Source organism: Scardinius erythrophthalmus (assembly GCF_964197995.2).
Source record: "Scardinius erythrophthalmus genome assembly, chromosome: 8".
NCBI classification, from domain to species: domain Eukaryota; kingdom Metazoa; phylum Chordata; class Actinopteri; order Cypriniformes; family Leuciscidae; genus Scardinius; species Scardinius erythrophthalmus.
Genome location: NC_138228.1, coordinates 10,525,871 through 10,546,374, shown reverse-complemented (window position 1 = coordinate 10,546,374; position 20,504 = coordinate 10,525,871). Strand labels below are relative to the sequence as shown.

The 20,504-nt window shown below is 38.1% G+C and overlaps 3 protein-coding genes across 4 annotated transcripts; 2 read left to right on the top strand and 1 right to left on the bottom strand.

Annotated features, from left to right (window-relative positions):
* Positions 1–1,051: 1,051 nt before the first annotated feature.
* Positions 1,052–9,385, top strand: lctlb (lactase-like b; the record flags this gene model as incomplete). Of its 2 annotated transcripts, XM_081372209.1 has the most annotated exons (14): positions 1,052–1,181; positions 1,357–1,517; positions 1,606–1,693; positions 1,780–1,889; positions 3,557–3,685; positions 3,776–3,871; positions 3,959–4,013; positions 4,088–4,249; positions 4,335–4,609; positions 4,836–4,962; positions 5,272–5,471; positions 6,231–6,294; positions 9,082–9,126; positions 9,270–9,385. In XM_081372209.1, 14 exons carry the CDS (start codon positions 1,052–1,054, stop codon positions 9,383–9,385), a joined length of 1,758 nt encoding a protein of 585 aa, XP_081228335.1. The 2 variants fall into 2 exon arrangements, with proteins under 2 accessions (XP_081228335.1, XP_081228336.1); XM_081372210.1 differs by lacking the exon at positions 9,082–9,126 and having other exon boundaries at positions 1,606–1,684.
* zwilch (zwilch kinetochore protein) lies at positions 5,960–16,549 on the bottom strand. The gene is made up of 19 exons (XM_081372208.1): positions 16,193–16,549; positions 16,016–16,055; positions 15,847–15,936; positions 15,631–15,749; positions 15,355–15,545; positions 15,161–15,240; positions 14,913–15,068; positions 14,736–14,807; positions 14,529–14,622; positions 14,292–14,344; positions 12,538–12,640; positions 12,375–12,454; positions 12,096–12,252; positions 11,910–11,938; positions 11,674–11,810; positions 11,350–11,445; positions 10,713–10,828; positions 10,500–10,596; positions 5,960–6,159 (listed from the first exon to the last, which is right to left on the bottom strand). The coding sequence occupies exons 1-18, from the start codon at positions 16,240–16,242 to the stop codon at positions 10,505–10,507; spliced, it is 1,755 nt and encodes a 584-aa protein (XP_081228334.1). The 5' UTR covers positions 16,243–16,549; the 3' UTR covers positions 5,960–6,159; positions 10,500–10,504.
* A 51-nt stretch (positions 16,550–16,600) lies between these two features.
* On the top strand, positions 16,601–20,461 carry rpl4 (ribosomal protein L4). Its single transcript, XM_081373158.1, has 10 exons — positions 16,601–16,872; positions 17,629–17,800; positions 17,976–18,082; positions 18,606–18,744; positions 18,935–19,059; positions 19,146–19,275; positions 19,462–19,618; positions 19,850–19,933; positions 20,106–20,226; positions 20,301–20,461. The coding sequence occupies exons 1-10, from the start codon at positions 16,870–16,872 to the stop codon at positions 20,394–20,396; spliced, it is 1,134 nt and encodes a 377-aa protein (XP_081229284.1). The 5' UTR covers positions 16,601–16,869; the 3' UTR covers positions 20,397–20,461.
* Positions 20,462–20,504: the final 43 nt, after the last annotated feature.

The following is a 20,504-nucleotide window of genomic DNA, read 5'->3' as shown; positions in this document are numbered from 1 at the left end:
AAGAACCAATGAGGTTCATTCTCGTGTGTGACTCAGCACGATTGAGCTTCCGCAAGAACCAATGAGGTTCATTCTCGTGTGTGACTCAGCACGATTGAGATCCCGCAAGACCCAATGAGGTTCATTCTCACGTGTGACGCAGCACGTTTAAGCTTCAGCAAGAGGCTTGTTCTCGCACATCAAGCAGGTTCGGTTGAGCTTCTGTTCATGTTCAGTGATCAATGTTTCTATGTGAATAAAAGCCAAAATTCATTCTGTTCATCGTATAAAGCGGTCAAGTCTCTTCAGAAAATTTGACCTAAACCGCTCAATTCATATGGATTAGCTTTATGAACTATTTGAAGTGTCAAATTGTCAGTTGTGTAGCTGCCAATGGAGGGAAAGAAAGCTCTCTGATTTCATCAAAAAGATCTTCATTTGTGTTCAGAAGATAAACGAAAGTCTTACAGGTTTGGAACGGCATGAGGTTGAGTAAATGATGAGACAGTTTTCTCTTTTGGGTTATATAATAATAATAATAATATTGGAGTAAGAATAAGAGCCTAGATAGCTGCTGTGTAATATTTTGGGTCAATTTATCCCACCATATGGTGTCATTGTTATAGTAAACACAAGAGTATCAGCCTCTCCAACATTAACTTTGCTTACAGAGTGAAACCCTCGTTTGTAAGAGATCTGTCCACCGTTGCAAAATGTGATCACAGTCCATTGACCCTCAATAGGAAGGCTTATGGGTCTACATTGAGGTCCTGGGACCACCTTTAGTCTAGCACAGTGCTTTGCCACCCAGGCTGAACAGTAACAGACTTTGTACGTCAACTTTCAAACCCCAGGATAGTTCTCATCGATTTTAAAGGCATTTCCATCAGGGATCAATGCAGATTCTGTGATAGGTATGTTTAAATCAAGAGTATGAGGTTTGATAATTGATTACTAGGCAAAAGACATTGTTTCCAGTCATTGTGATTCATTGAATCATGTCTTGTGAAAGGGTAACTACCTCTCAGATCAGGAGAGTGTGGTGCTGGAGAGAGTCGCTGAGCGCTGGAATATGATGCTGTCACACCGTGTTGGACGAGTGTGTCATGTGCTTGTGCTGGTGTTGTGTCTGTCTGCGGCTGAGGACTTCGACTGGTCAGCGAACAACCACGACTCCTTCTATTATGGCACTTTTCCAAATGGTATGATCCTACCAATACCATACGGATCCCTTTTCCTCAGCCACAAATGCTCTTGGGAAATCAACAGATTTGCATGGATGTCATTAATAAAAGTTAAATAAGTAAACTGACTAATAAGACTCCATGTGAAAGAATGTTTAAGACGTGTTCCTTACTGTTTGGCTTCATTTGTCAGGATTTTCGTGGGGAGCCGGCGGTTCAGCCTATCAGACAGAAGGAGCCTGGGACAAAGATGGGAAAGGACTGAGCATCTGGGACGTGTTCACTCATAAGAAGGGAAAGACGTTCTTGAATGATACTGGAGACTCTTCGTGTGATGGATACTACAAAATCAAGGTGCCCATGTTGGTTCTGTCATGCTGATTCACTACGAAATGTCCCAGCTGTGAAATGCAACAACATTTTGCTTCATTTTCTTGTAAAGGATGACATTTCGTTGATGAAAGAGCTGAATCTCAATCATTATCGGTTCTCCATCTCCTGGCCCAGGATCATGCCAACTGGTATCAAGTGTAAGTATCTGTACTGCTGGCTCCAGGTAGGACATTTGATATTAATGATCCCATTAAATTTGACTTCCACTTTTGTGTATTTACAGCTGACCATGTGAATGAGAAAGGACTGAAGTATTATGATGTTCTTATTGATGAGCTGCTTGAAAATAAGATCACTCCCATTGTGACCCTGTATCACTGGGACCTGCCACAGGTGTGTACTCTCTTTTAATGAATAGATCTTAAACGGCATATTTAATTTTTTGCAAATAAAAACGAGGCATGTACCTTCTGTTCAATGGGCTCTATAGTACTTTGTCTTTTTTGAATGTTCAGTGGTAAAATTTGACGTGATAGCAAATTTCGTGGCCGAAATCAAGGAATCTGTGCGATTTGGAGTTTCATGTGAGGACAAAAAAAAGTATATTTCACTTGTGTTCAGAAACTTTGTTTGACATTGACTTCTGTGCTGTTCTTCAATGCATCACTAGACTCGCTACAAAATTGACCTTTTTTTGGCCACAAAATTTTCTCAGAATTTGAGGTGTAAACGGTGTTTACACGACACCAATTCCGACTAAAACCGTAAAACTTATGCGTTTTGGCCGTTCATTTACGCAACAACTGTTTTGAGGGCCTGAAAAAGCCAACTGGATTCAAAGTGCAAGTATTTGAAAATGATACCGTTATAGTCTCTGTGTAAATTATGAATTTGTGAAAATGGTGACGTCATACTCATGCGTATTACATGTTCATTCTACATGTTCTTTACAGAGTGACATCGCCAACTACTGGCCTGGCAGCATAATACAGCGTTTTTAGTCGTTTTCGCGGATCCGTGTGAACGGGATGGTTTTGACAACGTTGTTGTCAATAGGTTAAAAATGCAAAGGAAAAACCTTTCCTTTTTTAGTACATCATTGTTGTATAAACGTAAATTTATCTTTTAAGATATGCTCACATTTACCGTTTCTTGATTAAATTTCGTGGGCGAATCAGTGCGATCGGGAGTTCCACATGAGCGCTTATGCAAAGTTGGTCACCAAGTTTTCTTGGTGTAAAAAGTGACTTTTCAACTAAAAACTGAAAACTTTTTATGCGTTTTGGCCATTCCTTTATAGGACAAGGCAAACTTTGGAATATGGGATTCAAAGTGCAAGTTTTTTGAAAACAATACTGTTACACGGTCTCTGTGAAAACTACAAAAACACGAATTTAAGAAGACGGTGACATCATTACATGCTCAGTCTATAGGAACTTTTTTGCCTATGAAAAGCACAGAAATTTCACTTACGTATGTGACCACACTTTACTGTTCTCGTTTGTCCTGACATCCATGTTTTCATTTGTGAAACGTTAATACAGCATTTAACCTAAAATCAGTTCATCAGGAGTCAATTTGATTAAATTTTGACATATCTTTCTAGCCTGGTTAAAACCAGACCATCCTCAGTAGTAACTGAGTTATGGTCTGGCAAAGCTTCATTAATAACTCATTTCCAAAGGGGCGTCACCAACAGACTTCGCTCAAATGCCTCTGGGCGCAATTGGATAGACCTAAAACCAATCAGAGCGATCGTCATTGTGTAAAGCCCACCCCAAAGTTTCTGATTGGTGCCGCGATTTTGACAGATTAGAAATGGGCTTGAATGAGCTCTTTGCCAGACTACTTGCAGAGCAAATCTAAATTTTCTTAGAAATTGTCTGGGTTTTCCCAGGCTAATATCTTTCAACAATATCTGTCAAGTATTGGCAAGTAAAAATATACACATTTAATGAATTAAATGTAACTTATCCACTGCATTGCCTGATGTAATAGATTTCTCTGTAACCTTTTTGGAAAGTTTTATCATTTATCATCATGTCTGTACATTTGGACAGGTTTTGCAAGAGAAATATGGTGGATGGCAGAACATCAGCATGATTAATTATTTCAATGATTTTGCCAACCTTTGCTTTGAACGATATGGGGACCGTGTGAAATACTGGATAACTTTTAATAACCCATGGGTATGCTCACTCAACACATCTTAACTTAATGCCAGCAAATTAAATAAATGTGTAAAGGATATGCTTATTAATGTGCTCAATGTGTGTCAGTCAGTGGCAGTGGAAGGATATGAAACTGGAGAACATGCTCCAGGACTGAAGCTCAGGGGCACGGGGGCCTACAGAGCAGCTCACCACATAATTAAGGTAACATCATTCCCTTGACAGAATATTGCACCATAGTATTTCAAAATGGAGATATATGCAATACTGTTTGTGTTGGTTTAATAACAGGCACATGCTAAGGTTTGGCACACTTACGATTCTCAGTGGCGAAGCAAACAAAGAGGTATGAGCTTACAAATGTCTGTTAGTTTCTCAAAAATGACACCCTCTGAACCCTCTGGCTGCTTTCTTCTCTAGGTATGGTGGGTATTTCACTGTATGGGGACTGGGGAGAGCCTGTGGACATCACTAACCAGAAGGACATTGAGGCTGCTGAGAGATATGTGCAGTTTTACATAGGCTGGTTTGCTACACCCATCTTCCATGGAGATTATCCTCATGTGATGAAGGATTTCATAGGTGCTGTTGCAAAGTAGATGTTGGTTGAATATGTGAGGTCAAGAATGGCAAAATTCAGCATATTAATACCAATTTTGTATCCAAGGGAGGAAAAGCACACAGCAGGGCTTGGGAACCTCTCGACTTCCCTCCTTTTCCTCTCAGGAGAAGAGTTACATCAAAGGCACCTGTGACTTCCTAGGCGTGGGACACTTCACGACACGCTACGTCACCCAAAAGAGCTTCCCTTCCAACCGTGGCAACACCTACTTCTCAGATCGGGATATAGCGGAGCTGGTCGATCCACGTTGGCCTGATCCTGGTTCAGAATGGCTCTACTCGGTTCCTTGGGGCTTTCGCCGTCTGCTCAACTTTATAAAGGTGCACGAAGGCTATCGTTTAAAAGCCATTGGTTTCATTATTTCCTCATGATGAATCTTGATCTTGTTTCAATCATGAATATATTTTTATTACTAATGTCTTAGTATCATGTCAAGAATCATGTGACAGTATCATGTCAAGAATACTACAAGGAAATTTGTATATGTATGAAAAAATCAAATATAATCAAGTCTTTAAACTCTTGACTTATGCTCTTTGACTTAAGACTCAATATGGGAACCCCATGATCTTCATCACTGAGAACGGGGTCTCAGAGAAGATAATGTGCACAGAACTGTGTGATGTCTGGAGGATTCAGTATTACAAGGATTACATCAATGAGATGCTCAAAGGTAACTGATCAATGAATGGATGAACTTTTCTCATCAGTTATTTGCCTTCATGTTGTTCCAAACCAGTATGGCTTTCTTTCTTTAGATGAAAACAAAAGAAGATATTTTGAAGAACTGTTTTTCTCCATATAATGAAAGTCAATGGGGTTCAAAACAATATTGGACCCCACTGACTCACATTGTATGAACAAAAACAACATTTCACATTTTTCAAAATATCTTTTTTGGTGTTCTGCAAAAGAAAGTCATACAGGTTTGCAACAACATGATGGTGAGTAAATGTAAACAGAATTTCTTGTTATCCTGCAGCTATCAGGGATGGAGTGAATGTGAAGGGCTACACCGCCTGGTCCCTGCTAGACAAGTTTGAGTGGGATGAGGGTTACTCAGAGAGGTTCGGCCTGTACTACGTAGACTTCAAGAACAAAAATAAACCTCGCTACCCCAAGGCCTCTGTTCAGTTCTACAAACGCATCATTAATTCGAATGGATTTCCCAATCAAAGAGAGGTAACATCTATATTGTTCATCATGTGTTACTAAAAAGAAAAGAATGGAGGTTATAATTACCTAGTAATGAAGGCATATAAAAGTAGCAATTTCTTTTTCTTATGTTTTGGCTTTTAACATTAAATGTCAGTTTTATACATTACAAGGACACTCGTTGAATCATAAACACACAAAAAGAGTTATACCACACACTCACAGTTAAATAATAAAAGTTATTTTTAGGAAAGTGCTAATTAACATTTTAAATGAACTGATTCTGCTCCAGATTGTTTTACAGCCATCTTGTACTAACATTTTGGATTAGAGCATCTGTTTTGGTACTGAAACATGCTATTTAGAGTCAATGAACATTTTCCAATTAAATAGCTGTTTAGGAGGAATAAGGCAACAACCTCATTGTTGGAGAACCCCCAAGATTAGAATGTAATTACCATCTAAATTATTTTTTCTAATTATTTTTCTGTTTACTGAACAAACTCCAACTCATCACCTTGGACATGTTCCAAATGTTTATTTTCAGATGATACAAAACAACATAATTGTATATATAATTGTTTCTATAATCTATTAAAGGTGGTGTAATTCACAGATTTAAACAGCCAAGTTAAATACCACATAAAATGACAGATTAGAGTAGAAGAATCAGAATAGAATCTTGAAAGGAGTGTCCTTCTGTGCAAACCTCCATCTGTAAGAGAACAGTATGACTAAATGAGACGATGACCATATGCTCTGAATCATCATTATCATCATCGGCAGGTTGAGAACTGGAAGAGTAAAGCTACAGAGACTTGCTCCACCAGCAATCAGCTCCTGGCTGCAGGTCAGTGGATCATTGATTCTAACTTAGTTGAACCAGGGCAAACAAGGAAAAATTCCATTTGTTGACCACAGGCTAAAAAGAATAATCGTGTAGCCTTTAATCAAGAACAAATTCAATGGTTACAAATTCCCTTGAACAGTGCATGAGAACATTCCTTGTCTTCATCTGGATCTCCACTGTTTTATTATGCTAACCTCATTTGTGGTTTGACGAGGTTTCTACTTAGTGGTAGTGTCCATAGGGACCCGGTATGCTTACCATGAGAATGGATCGACAAAGGCTTTTGGGGAGGTCTGAAACAGAGACTGAACTGAAACCTCTAACAGGATTTTTCTTTGTTTGCCCCTCCAGCTAGATGAAAAATCCAAGGAAAATAAAGATCATGCAGAGATGCCAAAGGTTTGGCCAGTGCATGATGAAGTTTAGACACTAGGGTAAAGTTTCTTTTCTTTTTGGCTTGGCAAACTACCGACAATGTCGTTAAAAAAAACTCAAATGATTTTGTGGTGTAGTTGGATAAAAGGAACATTAAGCAACTCCAGTTCTGGCCTACTCTAATCTTGAGAAGCTGAAATATCTCAAATCTTCAGAGGCCATATCTTAATTAAATGCCAACATAAAGAAAAAGCCAGATCAGCTATTGAAGTACATTAAAGGAGCAGTACATTGAGAAACCTCATTTCATTAGAATGTTCTATATACTGTGGAGTGCAACAGTGCTCGCTCACTTTTTTAATTGCCTTGGTTCTAAAAGTATTTTTCCCATTCATTTATAATCTTTTTTTAAAAAGTCTTCCTTAAAGAGTTATAAGTCATCGACCAAACCAACCAGCTATGAGGTAAATCACAAATTTGATTTGAAACAAAAAAATATTTGAAAGAGAAGACCAAAAGACAAAGGCACAAGTCTTAACGGCTTTTAACAAAGAAATGTTGATTCTGTATGTAAAAACCATATATTTTACGTTTATTGCAAAATATGCAGTAGTTAATGCACTTTATTAGGTACACCTGTTCAACTGCTTGTTGACGCAAATATCCATTCAGCCAATCACATGGCAGCAAAAGTTCAAACTGAGCATCATCAGAATGGGGAAGAAAAGTGTTTAAAGTGACTTTAAACATGGGATGGTTGTTTGTGCCAGACGGGCTGGTCTGAGTATTTCAGAAAATCTACTGGGATTTTCACACAAAACCATCTCTAGGGTTTACAGAGAATGGGCCGAACAAGAGAAAACATCCAGTGAGTGGCAGTTCTGTGGGCGAAAATGCCTTATTGATGCCAGAGGTCAGAGGAGAATGACCAGACTGGTCGAGCTGGTAGACAGGCAACAGTGAATAATCACTCGTAACAACCGAGGTCTGAAAAATAGCATCTCTGTACGTACAACACTTCAAACCTTGAAGCAGATGGGCTACAGCAGCAGACGAACACACCGGGTGCCAATCCTGTCAGATAAGAACAGGAAACTGAGGCTCACCCAATGCAGAGGCTCACCAAAATTGAATAGAAGAAGATTGGAAAAAACATTGCCGGGTCTGATGAATATTGACTTCTGCTGCTGCGACATTCAGATGGTAGGGTCAGAATTTGGCGACAACATAAAAGCATGGATCCATCCAGCCTTGTATCAACGGTTCAGGCTGCTGGTGTAATGGTGTGAAGGATATTTTCTTAGCTCACTTTGGGTCCCTTAGTACCAATTGAACATCATTTAAACGCCACAGTCTACCTGAGTATTGTTGCTGTCCATGTCTATCCCTTTACAGTGTACCCATCTTCTGATGGCTACTTCCAGCTGGATAATGTGACATGTCACAAAGCTCAGATCATCTCAAACTGGTTTCTTGAACTTTGCAATGAGTTCACTGTACTCAAATGGCTTCCACAGGCACCAGATCTCAATCCAATAGAGCAGCTTTGGGATGTGGTGGAACGGGAGATTCACATCATGGATTTGGAGCCGACAAATCTGCAGCAACTGTGCGATGCTCATGTCAATATGGACCAAAATCTCTGAGGAATGTTTTCAGAACCTTTTTGAATCTGTGCCATGAAGAATTAAGGCAGTTCTAAAGGCAAAGGGGGTCCAACTCGATACTAGCAAGGTGTACCTAATAAAGCGTAGGGACTCTATCATTTTGTTTAAATTCTCTGATTGGTGACATTTTTTCCCCACAGAATCCAGGGTAATATATTTTTTCACCATGAATTCCGATGTTAAAAGTGATTTGTTAAAAAAATACGTTGAAATAATGTGGGCTGATGACTCAAACAAAAACATATAACATTAAATACCATCAATTAATAATCTTGTAGCTCACAATAGGTCTGTCTTTAAAGGTTATCGGAAAAATCAGTTTCTATAAGGAGAAAATGAATAGGATTTGTACTTGCGGAACCTGACTGTTGCACAAGTTTTCATCAGGAGCAATTGTGTATGGACTATATGGAACATAACTTTTGATGAACTCACTGCTGTTTTTATATTATCAGCAAAAAAAAATCATCTGATTATTAAGATTTCAAATCTTTTTAATCTGAATTTTGCTCATTCATATTTCAAACTGAAATGCTGCATACTGTATGTGCTGTATAATATAAAAAAAAAAAAAACAGCCAGATTATAAATGAATAAATGTCAAGGATGCTTGATGTGGATGACATCCTTTTTCTTATAACCCAGTTGACTGAATCGTGGCACTTTAATGTGAGCTTACACAGTGGCCCTCAAAGGGTTAATGTGCCCTGATGATATCCTAAGATTATTTCTCTCTCTTCATTAGAGGAACAGCGGAATACAGCTGCCAATATTCTAAGACTTATTCATGGTAAGCCATCACACACAAACACACCACAGCTAGAAGAGAACTATATTAACCCTTTGAGTGCTCTGTTATGCAAAAGCAATGTGAAGACTGGGCTGCGCTAACATGTTTGGGGTGATAAACATGTTTGTGTGTATATGTTTCAGATCCTTTAACCAGCCACATGGAGATGGTGACTGAGGTTGTGGTTCCCACGGTGTGCACCCTCTGCATTTTGATCAGCGCTGTCTTTCTCATGATCCTGCTGCGCAAACGCAACTAGCTCACTTTTTTATAAGGAAAACTAACTGAATTCGGCCCCTGTTTCTCATTTAATACTCTTTGCAGGCTGGGAGGCTGAGGTTAAGGATACTATGCTGAATTTAAAGGTACAATATAACTTTTGGCCCTCTAGCAGTTAAAAAACAAAACTGCATGCATTTTGCAGAAGAACATTGATTGTTTTGGTTGTGCTTCGACTCTGCGGGACTGTGCGGATGAATATAGTTATCCTACTGCTCATAAAAGTTTAATTGTTATGGACTAATTATAAACTGTTTGTTCTTTAATTCCAGTTTGTTCTGTTCCATTTGTTCCACACCACACAGTTTAGCCGGAGCAACTTTTCTTTATTTATGGATATGACAAGACATGCATGGGCAAGTTTACCACAAAAACCATCCCAACAGGTCTAAAATAAAAATTTTTATAATAGGCTTACTATAGTGAATCAGGGTAAGACAAAAACATGTTTTGGAGGAAGGATTGATTTTTTTGAATCATTATTTCAATTTAGTTAATTTTGAACAACAACAAAAAAAAGTTACATAGTGTACCTTTAAATGATATAGGCAAATAGTCTTTCAGTTTTGGATATTACTTCTATGTGGACTAACCTTTAACCCTACCGTTCAAAAGTTTGGGGTCAGATTTTTTTTTCAGATTTCAGTGCTGTTCTTTTTAACTTTCTATTCATCGATTTCTATTCATATCACGTTTCCGCAAAAAATATTAACCAGCACAGCTGTTTTCAACCGTGATGATAAAAATAAATGTTTCTTGAGTACCAAATGATCATATTAGAAGATAGAAGACTGGAGTAATGGCTTCTGAAAATTCAGCTTTTCCATGACATTTTAAAATATATTATATAAAAAGTTATTTTAAATTGTAACAATTTCACATTATCACTGTATTTTCAAATAAATGCAGCCTTGCTGATCATTTGACTCTTCTTTCAAAAACATAAAAAATACTTTTGAACAGTATTGTACACAAAAAGTGCCACAAATTAAAACTACTGCAATAAAAAATAAAGAAATAAACAAATGAATACAAACTTTATTTCTTTTCCACTACATTTTCTGTGAGTACATTTCCATTAAATGGAGTCTTACCGGTGTTAAGTGAAGCTGATGAGGCTACAGCTCACCATGGCCCTGTAGTAAGACATCTTCTCACACTCTCCATTGACAGACTCATCCAGGGGCACATCTGCATGTGTGTGACAAGATTAGTTTAAATGTCATATTTCTTTTCGTTTTCAACAAACTCAACAACAAAAGATATGAAACTGGCAAAGAAAAAAAAAACCCTGCCGGTGACTTTACCTAAGTCAAAACTGATGTGGTCTACTAGGGGCTTGTCACTGAGGTACAATGCTGTCTTGACTTCCTTAGACCCCTGTCCACTGGACACCTCCATGCCCCAAGAGAATGGCTGCTCCCTGAGAGAATAACATAAACCAACATTAATTCACACTTATAAATGTCATTACACTGTTCAGTACATCCTACATCAAATGGCAAAGTAATCAATGCTGGGTAGATTACTTACAAATTGTAGTCTATAACCAAATATAAATCAGATGATACAATTTTGAACATTTAAATAATTTGAACATAAAAACAATCAAATTAAAACACTAAATAAGAATAAGATTAAATATTTTATTTGTTTATGCTGTGTTTCCATGTAATTATAGTCGCCTGACTTGTGGCCAAGTCTGTATGTGCAATTCCATCAAACTTTTGAGAAAGGAGAATTTAAAGGATTAAAAAGAATCAATGAATTCTGAATAATTTACTGCCATTTTGTGAATATTAAGTAATCATGTAATCAACGAAAATGTAACTGTATTCTGAATTTTCTGAAAATTCTGAAAATCTATATTACATATAATCAATTACTCCCCAGCACTGAAAGTAATGCAGAGACAATATGACAGGAAATGCAGCATCAACTCACTTTTCATAAAAGTAGCTAATGAGGGCAGGCTTAACTTGCAACTGGAAGACGTGGTCCTCGTCATAGTTGGATGTTTTATAGTACTGCAAACAGGACCTGACATCAAATATCATGGTTAGAACACGTTTACCAAGACCCAGCAACTGAAATTAGATTTTTCGCTCTATTTTTTAATCTCTTGCAATGCAGTGTTCTCTGATGGAAAAGTGCACCCTAAATCATAAACCACAATTTCCTGTGAAAAATGGAATGATATATTACTTATGTACATTTTGAATCACCATTTGATTAATATATAATTCAGGGGAAAGGCAGGAAGCTCACTGAGTGAAAAGGAAAAGGCGGTCATGAGGAAGACTGAGAAAAGTACTGCAGGTGCCCAGGATCTCCAGCAGGTGGTGCAGTTTCCTCACTCTTATCACCTGCTCCTGCAGGTCAACATCAGTGTCCAAGTAGTAACTCTGGAAATTTGAGATAAAATGTATAAACCACTCCAGCACCATATTATTTATATCGACCAAAATCTTTAAAAAATAAAAATAAAATCAAACTGTTCCTACCAAATAGTTGAGAGTTGTAAGTTCCTTTCCTAAAAAAGAAGGAAGTCAGAATCAAGACGTTTAGTCTGCTTCTCAAAGTATTTTTGAGCATCTAAAAATTAACAACTTTCTTATGTAGCCAATTAGCAGATGAAGTGAATTATAAACCAAAGAAGAGCTACATTTAAAATTTGAAAGTTAGTGTACCAACAAGGTAGTTGATGAAGTCTTTCCTGATCTTGTCCAGGCCCAACTCCAGCAGCATATTAGCGGGAGTGAGGCCAGTGAGAGGCATGGTGTCTATCTGCTGCTGGTACGACTGCAGGATCAACTTACTGAGAGTGCTATTGCTGTCTTTGTGGATCTAAGTGGGGAAAATACACTCATTACATACCATTTTAAAATATTTATGCTAAAAAAAATATATTTTTTTAAATCACAATGAAATATATTTAATGCATTTATGCATAATACAGTTGCACACACCCATGGTTTGATTTTACCAAGTTTCACTGCTTTGACAACAATTTTCAGGCATTCTGTTATGTCTTGATATGAAGTTACACCTATGAGAAAAAAATAATAATTAATTTAGTTACAGTGAAATTGTTTTGCTGTGTTTGTGAAATTTTGCAATGCTAATATTTACTCCTCCTCATCTTCTCCCACAGTTGTTCAGTAAAATCCAGGTCTCCTCTCTCAATTACCATCGAGCTGAAAACTGCGGTAGCGTCTGTCTTAGCTTTCTGTTTCTGTTACAAAAGATTAAAGGAATAGTTCATCCATTAATAAAAATCCTGTCATTATTTTCTCGCTGATGTCGTTCAGATACATATGACTTTCCTTCTTCAGTGGAACACAAAAAGAGAATTTTTGAACAATAATTGGGCTACACTTCAATATAATGAAAGTGAATGATTGAGAACTGTCAAAATCATATTAGATTATATTCAGGGCCGGATTTATGCATAGGCATTCTAGGCACGCGCCAAAGATTGCATGTCCAGGGGGGACCCTAATTACAATGAAGGGAAAAATATCTATTTTTTAATTATTACTTCACTCTACTGCTAAACCTCAGTACAACAATTACTTTATAAATTAATAAAAATTAAAATATTGTCACAGTCGGGTAGAAACCTTGTATCTCCATATTTCGTTTTTTTTTCATAAATCATTACAATTGGTCACCCATTTGCCCCTTAAAGGTACAATATGTAAGATTTTTGTAATAAAATACCCAAAAATCACTTGCACAGTGTGATATTTTTCCTGCAGTTGTGTACTTACAATATCCCAAAAGTTCCCAAAGATTTTTCATTTCAGAGAAATTCCAATTTTAAATAATGGCTCGTCCCTGGTCATTGTCGCCTGTCAATGACGTAATATCCGCGTTATCCCTGGTTTCCTCTCGTACTGCCATAGTAACCATGGCGACAGACGTAGACAACTGCGTTACGTCTAGCGGCACGCTTACGCTGTTGTTGTTTCGTTCAAACATTATGGACCACGGCAAGCAGACTTTGGGACAAAAGGATAAATAAAATGAGGATCAATATCGGCGTGGCGTTTTCGAGATGCCGAGAGCTCCATGTCCGCGACTAACTTGGACTTGACAGAGACGCCACTCTTGCATGTACTTTATTAGTTTAGTATGATAGTGTAGACCAAGTAAAACAGCGCTGTGTAACCTCACAAGTTTAATTTATCAAATAAACTGACCTGTGTGAGTAGTAATTCAGCGGGTAAGTTAGTTCGGTAGAATAAAATGTCCTTATTTCTTTATATTCGCGAGACTAATTAGTAATCGCGCCCTGTTTTATACCGCAGTCATGTTAAAAACATGCAACATATATATATATACACACATACATACATACATACACACACACATATATATTATATACATATATATATATATATATATATATATACACACACACTCACATATAAAGGCTAATGTTTTATGTACTTCAGGAGTGGAGAAGAGTGTCTTAGTCTAGCATTTGATGTGAAGTCACAGCCAATACTCTCATAAAAAGCCTGTGCGAAGCACTTCATCTTTTATGACATGAGATCTTGGCCAAATGATAGAAAAAACAGCAACAGCTACAATTAACTTCATAACCTGTAAGTTGATGAAAACGTAACGCGATGCACTTACTGCCTCTCAGATTTGGCCGTTCTAATGAAAATGCGACATTCACTGCTCAAAACCTTCAGAACTTAATTTGAGCTTGATTTTGGTCAAATGTTAATAATATAATGACACATTCAATATATGATCATATATAACGCCACAATATCAACTTTGACAACATGCAACAATGGGGACAAAAATGTATTTTGCCTATGTCACAATATGAGGTAAATGAGATAAGATTGATTATATTATCAATTTACCTCAGAAAGTTTGTCAGTTTGTCCTGGTACTCCATGAGCAAGGTTCTCAAGCTCTAAAAAAGAAGGAAACATAATAAACATAATAATCCATCTCCCTCAAACGTCACACACACTATAAAGCAAAAAAAAAAAAAATAATCCACGACTGACACAGAGAAAATCAGCATTCATATCTATTTGCTGCTTATTTCTGCAGCTGTGTATTCATATCACACAGATCAATCTCACTGTATTTACCCTCTATGAGTGCTCTGGTCAGGTCCACTGCAGACTGAGTCTCCATTGGTTCCAACCATTCAGTTTCTCCTGTTCTCAAACCCTCTGCCAGAGCCTAGTCAAGGGTTTTAAAATAAAAATAATGACATTAACATAATAATAATGACAATTCGGCTATGCAAATAAACCCTATAATAGTATATAAGTAATATTAAAATAATTCCATACCAGAAGGAACTCCATCTCTCTGTGGGTCTGATACAATGGACTTCTTATGTCTCCAACTGAGACTTTGATATTCTGTAATATCAAACCAAACAAAAAACTAAGAACCCCAATATACAGTATAAACAAAACTAAATGACTAAAGTGTCACAGGCAAATGAATGCGGCATAGGCGCTGACCAGAGTTGCTTTAGAAGACAAGGGAGGACATTCCAAGACTTTGTCCACATTATTCCATGTCAGACTCGCTATTACACTGCTTTGGGAGTCAAACATCATGCTCTCTTCTTTCAAGGAGCAAAACATGTTGAACTGTGCATAGCCTTTGGTCGCCACCTGGAAGAAAGAAAAATCAGATAATTAGGTTTAATAGATATCTAATAGTGAAGTGCCTATAAGAGTTATACAGAAAATATATATTTTTTTACTGTAGAAGGATGGTGTCTATTCTGATGCTCTTGTTTAAGCTCATCCAATGTGGTGAAAGAGGTTTCATCTCCTGTTGGACCTGCAGGAAATTGGGAAATAAGAGAAGGTTGTTTCTCTTTACAAAGAATAATCTTATAGGTAAAATTACTGGATTGGATCCATAATGTAATACATGAGTAATGAGTGCTATTACCTTTGCAGCAGACTGTATACAGTTTGACACCACTGGTTTTGTTTCCACTGTAGACAGTTTCTACTCCAAGCCAGGCACTGGCACAATGGTCAGACTTGTCACAACGAACCCAGAGAGGGTGCAAAGCGCCTGGGACTTCCACTTGGGGCATGTTGGGGTTATGTGCCATGGTGTACCACGACAGCAGCTGCCTGGTTGAAGAAAGTGAGTTATGATTATTCATAATCACAATGCTAGTTTTAATTATACTATATTGCAACAAGCCGCTTCTTTTACCTTGCTTTCATGACAGAGAGAGGCTGAGGCCCCAGATCTTGTTCCACTTTATAAAGTGTCTCTTCAACAACACTGGTGTCAGCTGAAGTGTCTGTAGATTCGGCTTCACATTTTGGTTGCTTTTGATAAAATAAGTTTACAAATGATGTCATGTTTACTGTAAATAGGAATGGCACATAATGTGTGTATATCGGGGGCAATCACAAACTGACTTACTGCTTTCTCACAGACGAAGACAGGCTGATTTCCACTGATTATGTTGTGTAAAAGCTCTTCCTTCTCCACCAGGAGTACTGAAATATCATCCTGAAACAAAGAAACAACTTATTTTCAACACTGAGCGTTGAGCATCTTCTCTATACAAATGCAACCACAGTAATTTTACCATATACGTGCAGCTGTCTTTACTTTCATCCTGACATAACCTAAAACAGGAAAGGAAAGAAATATGAGTTAAGCATATGAATTACGTAAATAACATATACTGTACGTAGTGAAACATGACAGACCTGCCAGTTATTCAAGTTTAATCGCAGTAGAAAATATAACGACAATTACTCACTTGAGAAATTTAACAAAAGCGCTGGCGTCGGAAACTATTTTGGATCCCATTCCCTTCGTTTGAAAACAAAGTCAATATAAAGATATGATAAAAAATGTTCCCCGTTTTGAATGAAAAACTTTTGATGAAAAACAATTTGATTACAGCGCGCCAAATGTACGTCACCAGGGGTTAAGACGCAGTCACGCAGACGTCTTTTTGCCACGCCTATTGTTTTTAAAAATGAATCTTCAACAACAAAACGATTTTTAAAAATAAAATTCTATATTATTTTCATCTAAAATGCAATGTATTAAATACAAAAAAAATCCAAACGTTTATAAATATTTTAAATAATTATTTAAAGTAGTTCTACATGACCCATCCGCCAGCTTCCACTACTTAAATAGTGCCAAAATATATACCGCCACGTTTATTATTTTATCTTATTGCAATTCATTGTCAATAAATAATAAATTATGATTCAAGACGATTTCATTAAAACAAATATTTATATTATATCTAGATCATATTAATAAAATAAGATATTGGCTAATATAAAACAACCGACTTGGGCGGAAGTGACGTGTGTCGGATGGATATGGAAGTGCCTGTGTAGTGCTTCATTCTTCCTTTTCTTCCGTGGCCGCCATCGAGTTAGGACCGTGGTTCCTGGCGTGCCGTGAAAACTTATTATAATGGTGAGCACAATGAATGCTTTTTCAATAAAGATTCTTTATTTCATTGTTTTGCGTGTATGTAGGTCATGATGAGTTGTTTTTTGGATGAAATGTTAGGCGTTAGCTATTATCCTCGCACTACAGCGAATCTCGGCAGCCATTTTGATTCAGTGCGGCGTGTATGCACGTGTAGTAGTCATGATTTGGCAGCTGACTCTCAATATTCAGACGTGCTTATAAAGAACACATATTTATTCTCTTTAGAACTCCAGTTTGTGATCCAAGTAGAATTTGACAGCCAAGTTGACAACACATGTAAGAACATTGTTGGAAACGTCAACTTGCGTGTTGTGGCCTAGTTTTATTGAGCGCAGACGCTTGGCTCTTGGATCTTTAAGTATTAAAGATCGTTCACTTTAAAACGACAGTTTGTCGTTTTTTCATCCTCATGCTAACAAAAAATAAATATTAAAAGAAAGTCATACAAGCAACCTGAGGGCAAGTCAATGATGGCACGTTTTATTTAGGCTGAACTGTTACTTAAATCCACATCACTTATCACTGTATTACTGGTTTAATTGTTTTCTTTATAAAAAATGGTGCTCTTGCTATGATGGTGTAATTTGCGTCTTACTCTGTGATCAGTGACAGTAGCCTGCTGTCTCATGCTGGCACAAGAGGTTGATGAAAACAAAGACTGAGCAAGATTAAAAGCTCTAACTAATGAATAAACCTGGAAATATGTTTAAGTTATTCATACGTCTTTTTTTGTTTTAGGCTTGCGCCCGACCGTTAGTCTCGGTCTACTCCGAGAAAGGAGAGACAACCGGCAAAAATGTGGTTATGCCTGCAGTGTTCAGGGCTCCCATCCGCCCTGATGTTGTGAACTTTGTGCACACCAACATGCGCAAGAACAAGCGCCAGCCCTATGCTGTAAGCGAACAGGCCGGTGAGTGTTGTTTTAAATCCAGAGTTAAAACGTTGCTTCAATGATGATATTCCACTTCGGTCCGTGTTTCTGACAACTGATTATGATGGAAGTTCTGATGAGACTTGGTCTGTGTCTGAAATATTTCACTGTTATGATGTGATCAAATATAACTCCAAAAGATGTGTCATTTCAGGTCACCAGACCAGTGCCGAATCCTGGGGCACAGGAAGAGCCGTGGCCCGTATCCCTCGTGTGCGCGGTGGTGGTACCCACCGCTCCGGACAGGGTGCTTTCGGAAATGTATCCTGAACTAACTCGCTATTAAGAACTTGTCAAATCTTTGATTGTAAGCAACCCTTGCTGTGATGGTGTAATTTGCGTCCGACTCTACACACAGTGACAGTTGCCTGCTGTCTTATGCTGGTGTGGAAGGTTGACGAATATTCTGAGTCTGAGCAAGTTCACATATATATTTAGGTATTAAGGGCTGTTCACACCAACAAAAAAGCAATAGATGGGCTGAATGAGCATGTAAATAAGTGGCCTTATAGAAAAGCACATTCACCAAGTGTTGTGACTTGTAGTATTCTGTAGGACTTTCAAAGTATTGTTACAGCAGATGGTCTGGGCATTTGACCAAAAACACAGATCTTGCATTAGTTTCTGTGCGTTCTGATAAATGGGATTGAACAATTTTTATTTTGGACAACATGCAAATGTTTGTGTTGGTCTGAAAGATGTTAACAATTTTGCTCTGGTGTGAACATTTGTTTGGTGTGAACAGGCGTTTAGTGTGAAATGTTGACCCTTGACTCCACTGTAGATGTGTCGTGGTGGCCGCATGTTTGCCCCCACAAAGACCTGGCGCCGTTGGCACCGCAGGATCAATGTTAACCAGAAGCGTTACGCCATCTGCTCTGCCCTGGCTGCTTCTGCTCTGCCTGCCCTGGTCTTGGCCAAAGGTGAGCAAACAAGTGCTTCATAATGCTTGAGCATTCTACTCAATTCAGTGCAAAAGAATCCTCCATTTGCAGTAGGGCCGAATCAAAACTATTTGTTTTTTCCCTTTCAAAAGAACAGTAGCAATTATAGAATATTTAAAAAATGACCATGCTAAAACTTAATTTTTGTGACGAATGCTAAATGTTTCAGGTCACCGCATTGAGGAGATTCCTGAAGTCCCAGTTGTCGTTGATGATAAAGTTGAAGGATACAAGAAGACTAAGGAAGCCGTGCTTCTCTTGAAGAAACTTAAGGCATGGAATGACATCAAGAAGGTGAGCTACTCTCAAACTCTTGATATTGACTGAAAATATTGCGTTTACCACAATTAAATATTTTAATGTGTATTTCTGGTCTCCAGGTTTATGCTTCTCAGCGTATGCGTGCCGGTAAGGGTAAGATGAGGAACCGAAGGCGTATCCAGCGTAAAGGACCATGCATCATCTACAACGAAGACAACGGTGTGACACGAGCTTTCAGAAACATCCCTGGTACGCAAAGTGATCTTGTATTTGACATTTTCCTCAACCTTAACACATTTAATACATGATGATGTCCACTTCTAGGTCCGTGTTTATGAATTCTATGATCTTAGTGGAAGTTCTGACTAATTGAACACAATGGATTTCATTTGTCTAGATGGTTGTAAAATCATTAACAAGGTATCTTTTACTCAGGCGTCACACTGCAGTCCGTGAGCAGACTGGACCTGTTAAAGCTTGCTCCAGGTGGACACATCGGTCGCTTTTGCATTTGGACCGAGGGTGCCTTCCGCAAGCTGGATAACCTGTACGGCACTTGGCGCAAAGCTTCCTCCCTTAAAGTTGACTACAAGTGAGTTCCCTTAACCTTTCATCTTATCCTTTTGTGGTTGTGCTTTGTACAACAGTGATGAACTTGTACTTAGTCCGTGTTTATGAACACAATGATAACATTATAAGTTCTGAGTCAACATGGTGGACTGAATCCCCACTTGTTAAAATGCGCAAATTTTTTTTATATATGTATGTATATGTGTAGATATTGAACACAAGCTTGTGGACTTACTGCCTTGTCATGTTCCAGCTTGCCCATGCACAAAATGAACACCACAGATCTGCACAGAATCATCCAGAGTGAGGAAGTCCAGAAGGCACTTCGTCCTGCTAAGTAAGTTTTGGTTACTTTGACTGTCATTTTGCCAACATATTGCAATGATGAGATTCCTACTTCTGGTCCGTGTTTCTGACTACTGATTGTAATGGAAGTTCTGAGCCATCTTGCTTTGAATCTCAAAGGCTTACAGTACAAGTCGAGTAACGCTTTTTTTATTTTATTGCAGCCGCAAAATTAATCGCAGAGTGTTCAAGAAGAACCCTCTGAAGAACCTGAGAGTGATGTTAAAGCTCAACCCATACGCCAAGACTGCACGTCGCCGTGCTATCCTGGAACACAACCCCGATGTAAGTTCCCTCATGACCAAGTCTCTTGTCTAATCACTAGCTGAGCAATTTCTAAACCTTTGAACTCTGTGCAGATCAAGGCCAAGATGCTGAAACCCAAGAAGAAGAGGGTTGTGAAGAAGACCAAGGCCCAGAAGCCGGCAGCTGCTCCGGCTCCGGCTCAAGCTTAGGGCTCATAAACAGACTGGAGTTCACAAATGCTTTTCAAATAAAACAACTGTTGAAAATTGATAAATCTGTCCTTTTTAATCCACTGCATACCACTTAAGCACTGCCAC

Excerpts from the sequence above, each read along its gene's own strand:
- zwilch (XM_081372208.1), bottom strand. The coding sequence starts at position 16,242 with ATGGGATCCAAAATAGTTTCCGACGCCAGCGCTTTTGTTAAATTTCTC. Across the intron at positions 14,345-14,528 it reads GACCAGAGCACTCATAGAGG|AGCTTGAGAACCTTGCTCAT; the intron begins GTAAATACAGTG and ends CTTCTTTTTTAG. Across the intron at positions 11,811-11,909 it reads TTACAACTCTCAACTATTTG|AGTTACTACTTGGACACTGA; the intron begins GTAGGAACAGTT and ends TCAAATTTCCAG.
- rpl4 (XM_081373158.1), top strand. Across the intron at positions 18,083-18,605 it reads GACAGGGTGCTTTCGGAAAT|ATGTGTCGTGGTGGCCGCAT; the intron begins GTATCCTGAACT and ends ACTCCACTGTAG. Across the intron at positions 19,276-19,461 it reads AGCTTTCAGAAACATCCCTG|GCGTCACACTGCAGTCCGTG; the intron begins GTACGCAAAGTG and ends TCTTTTACTCAG.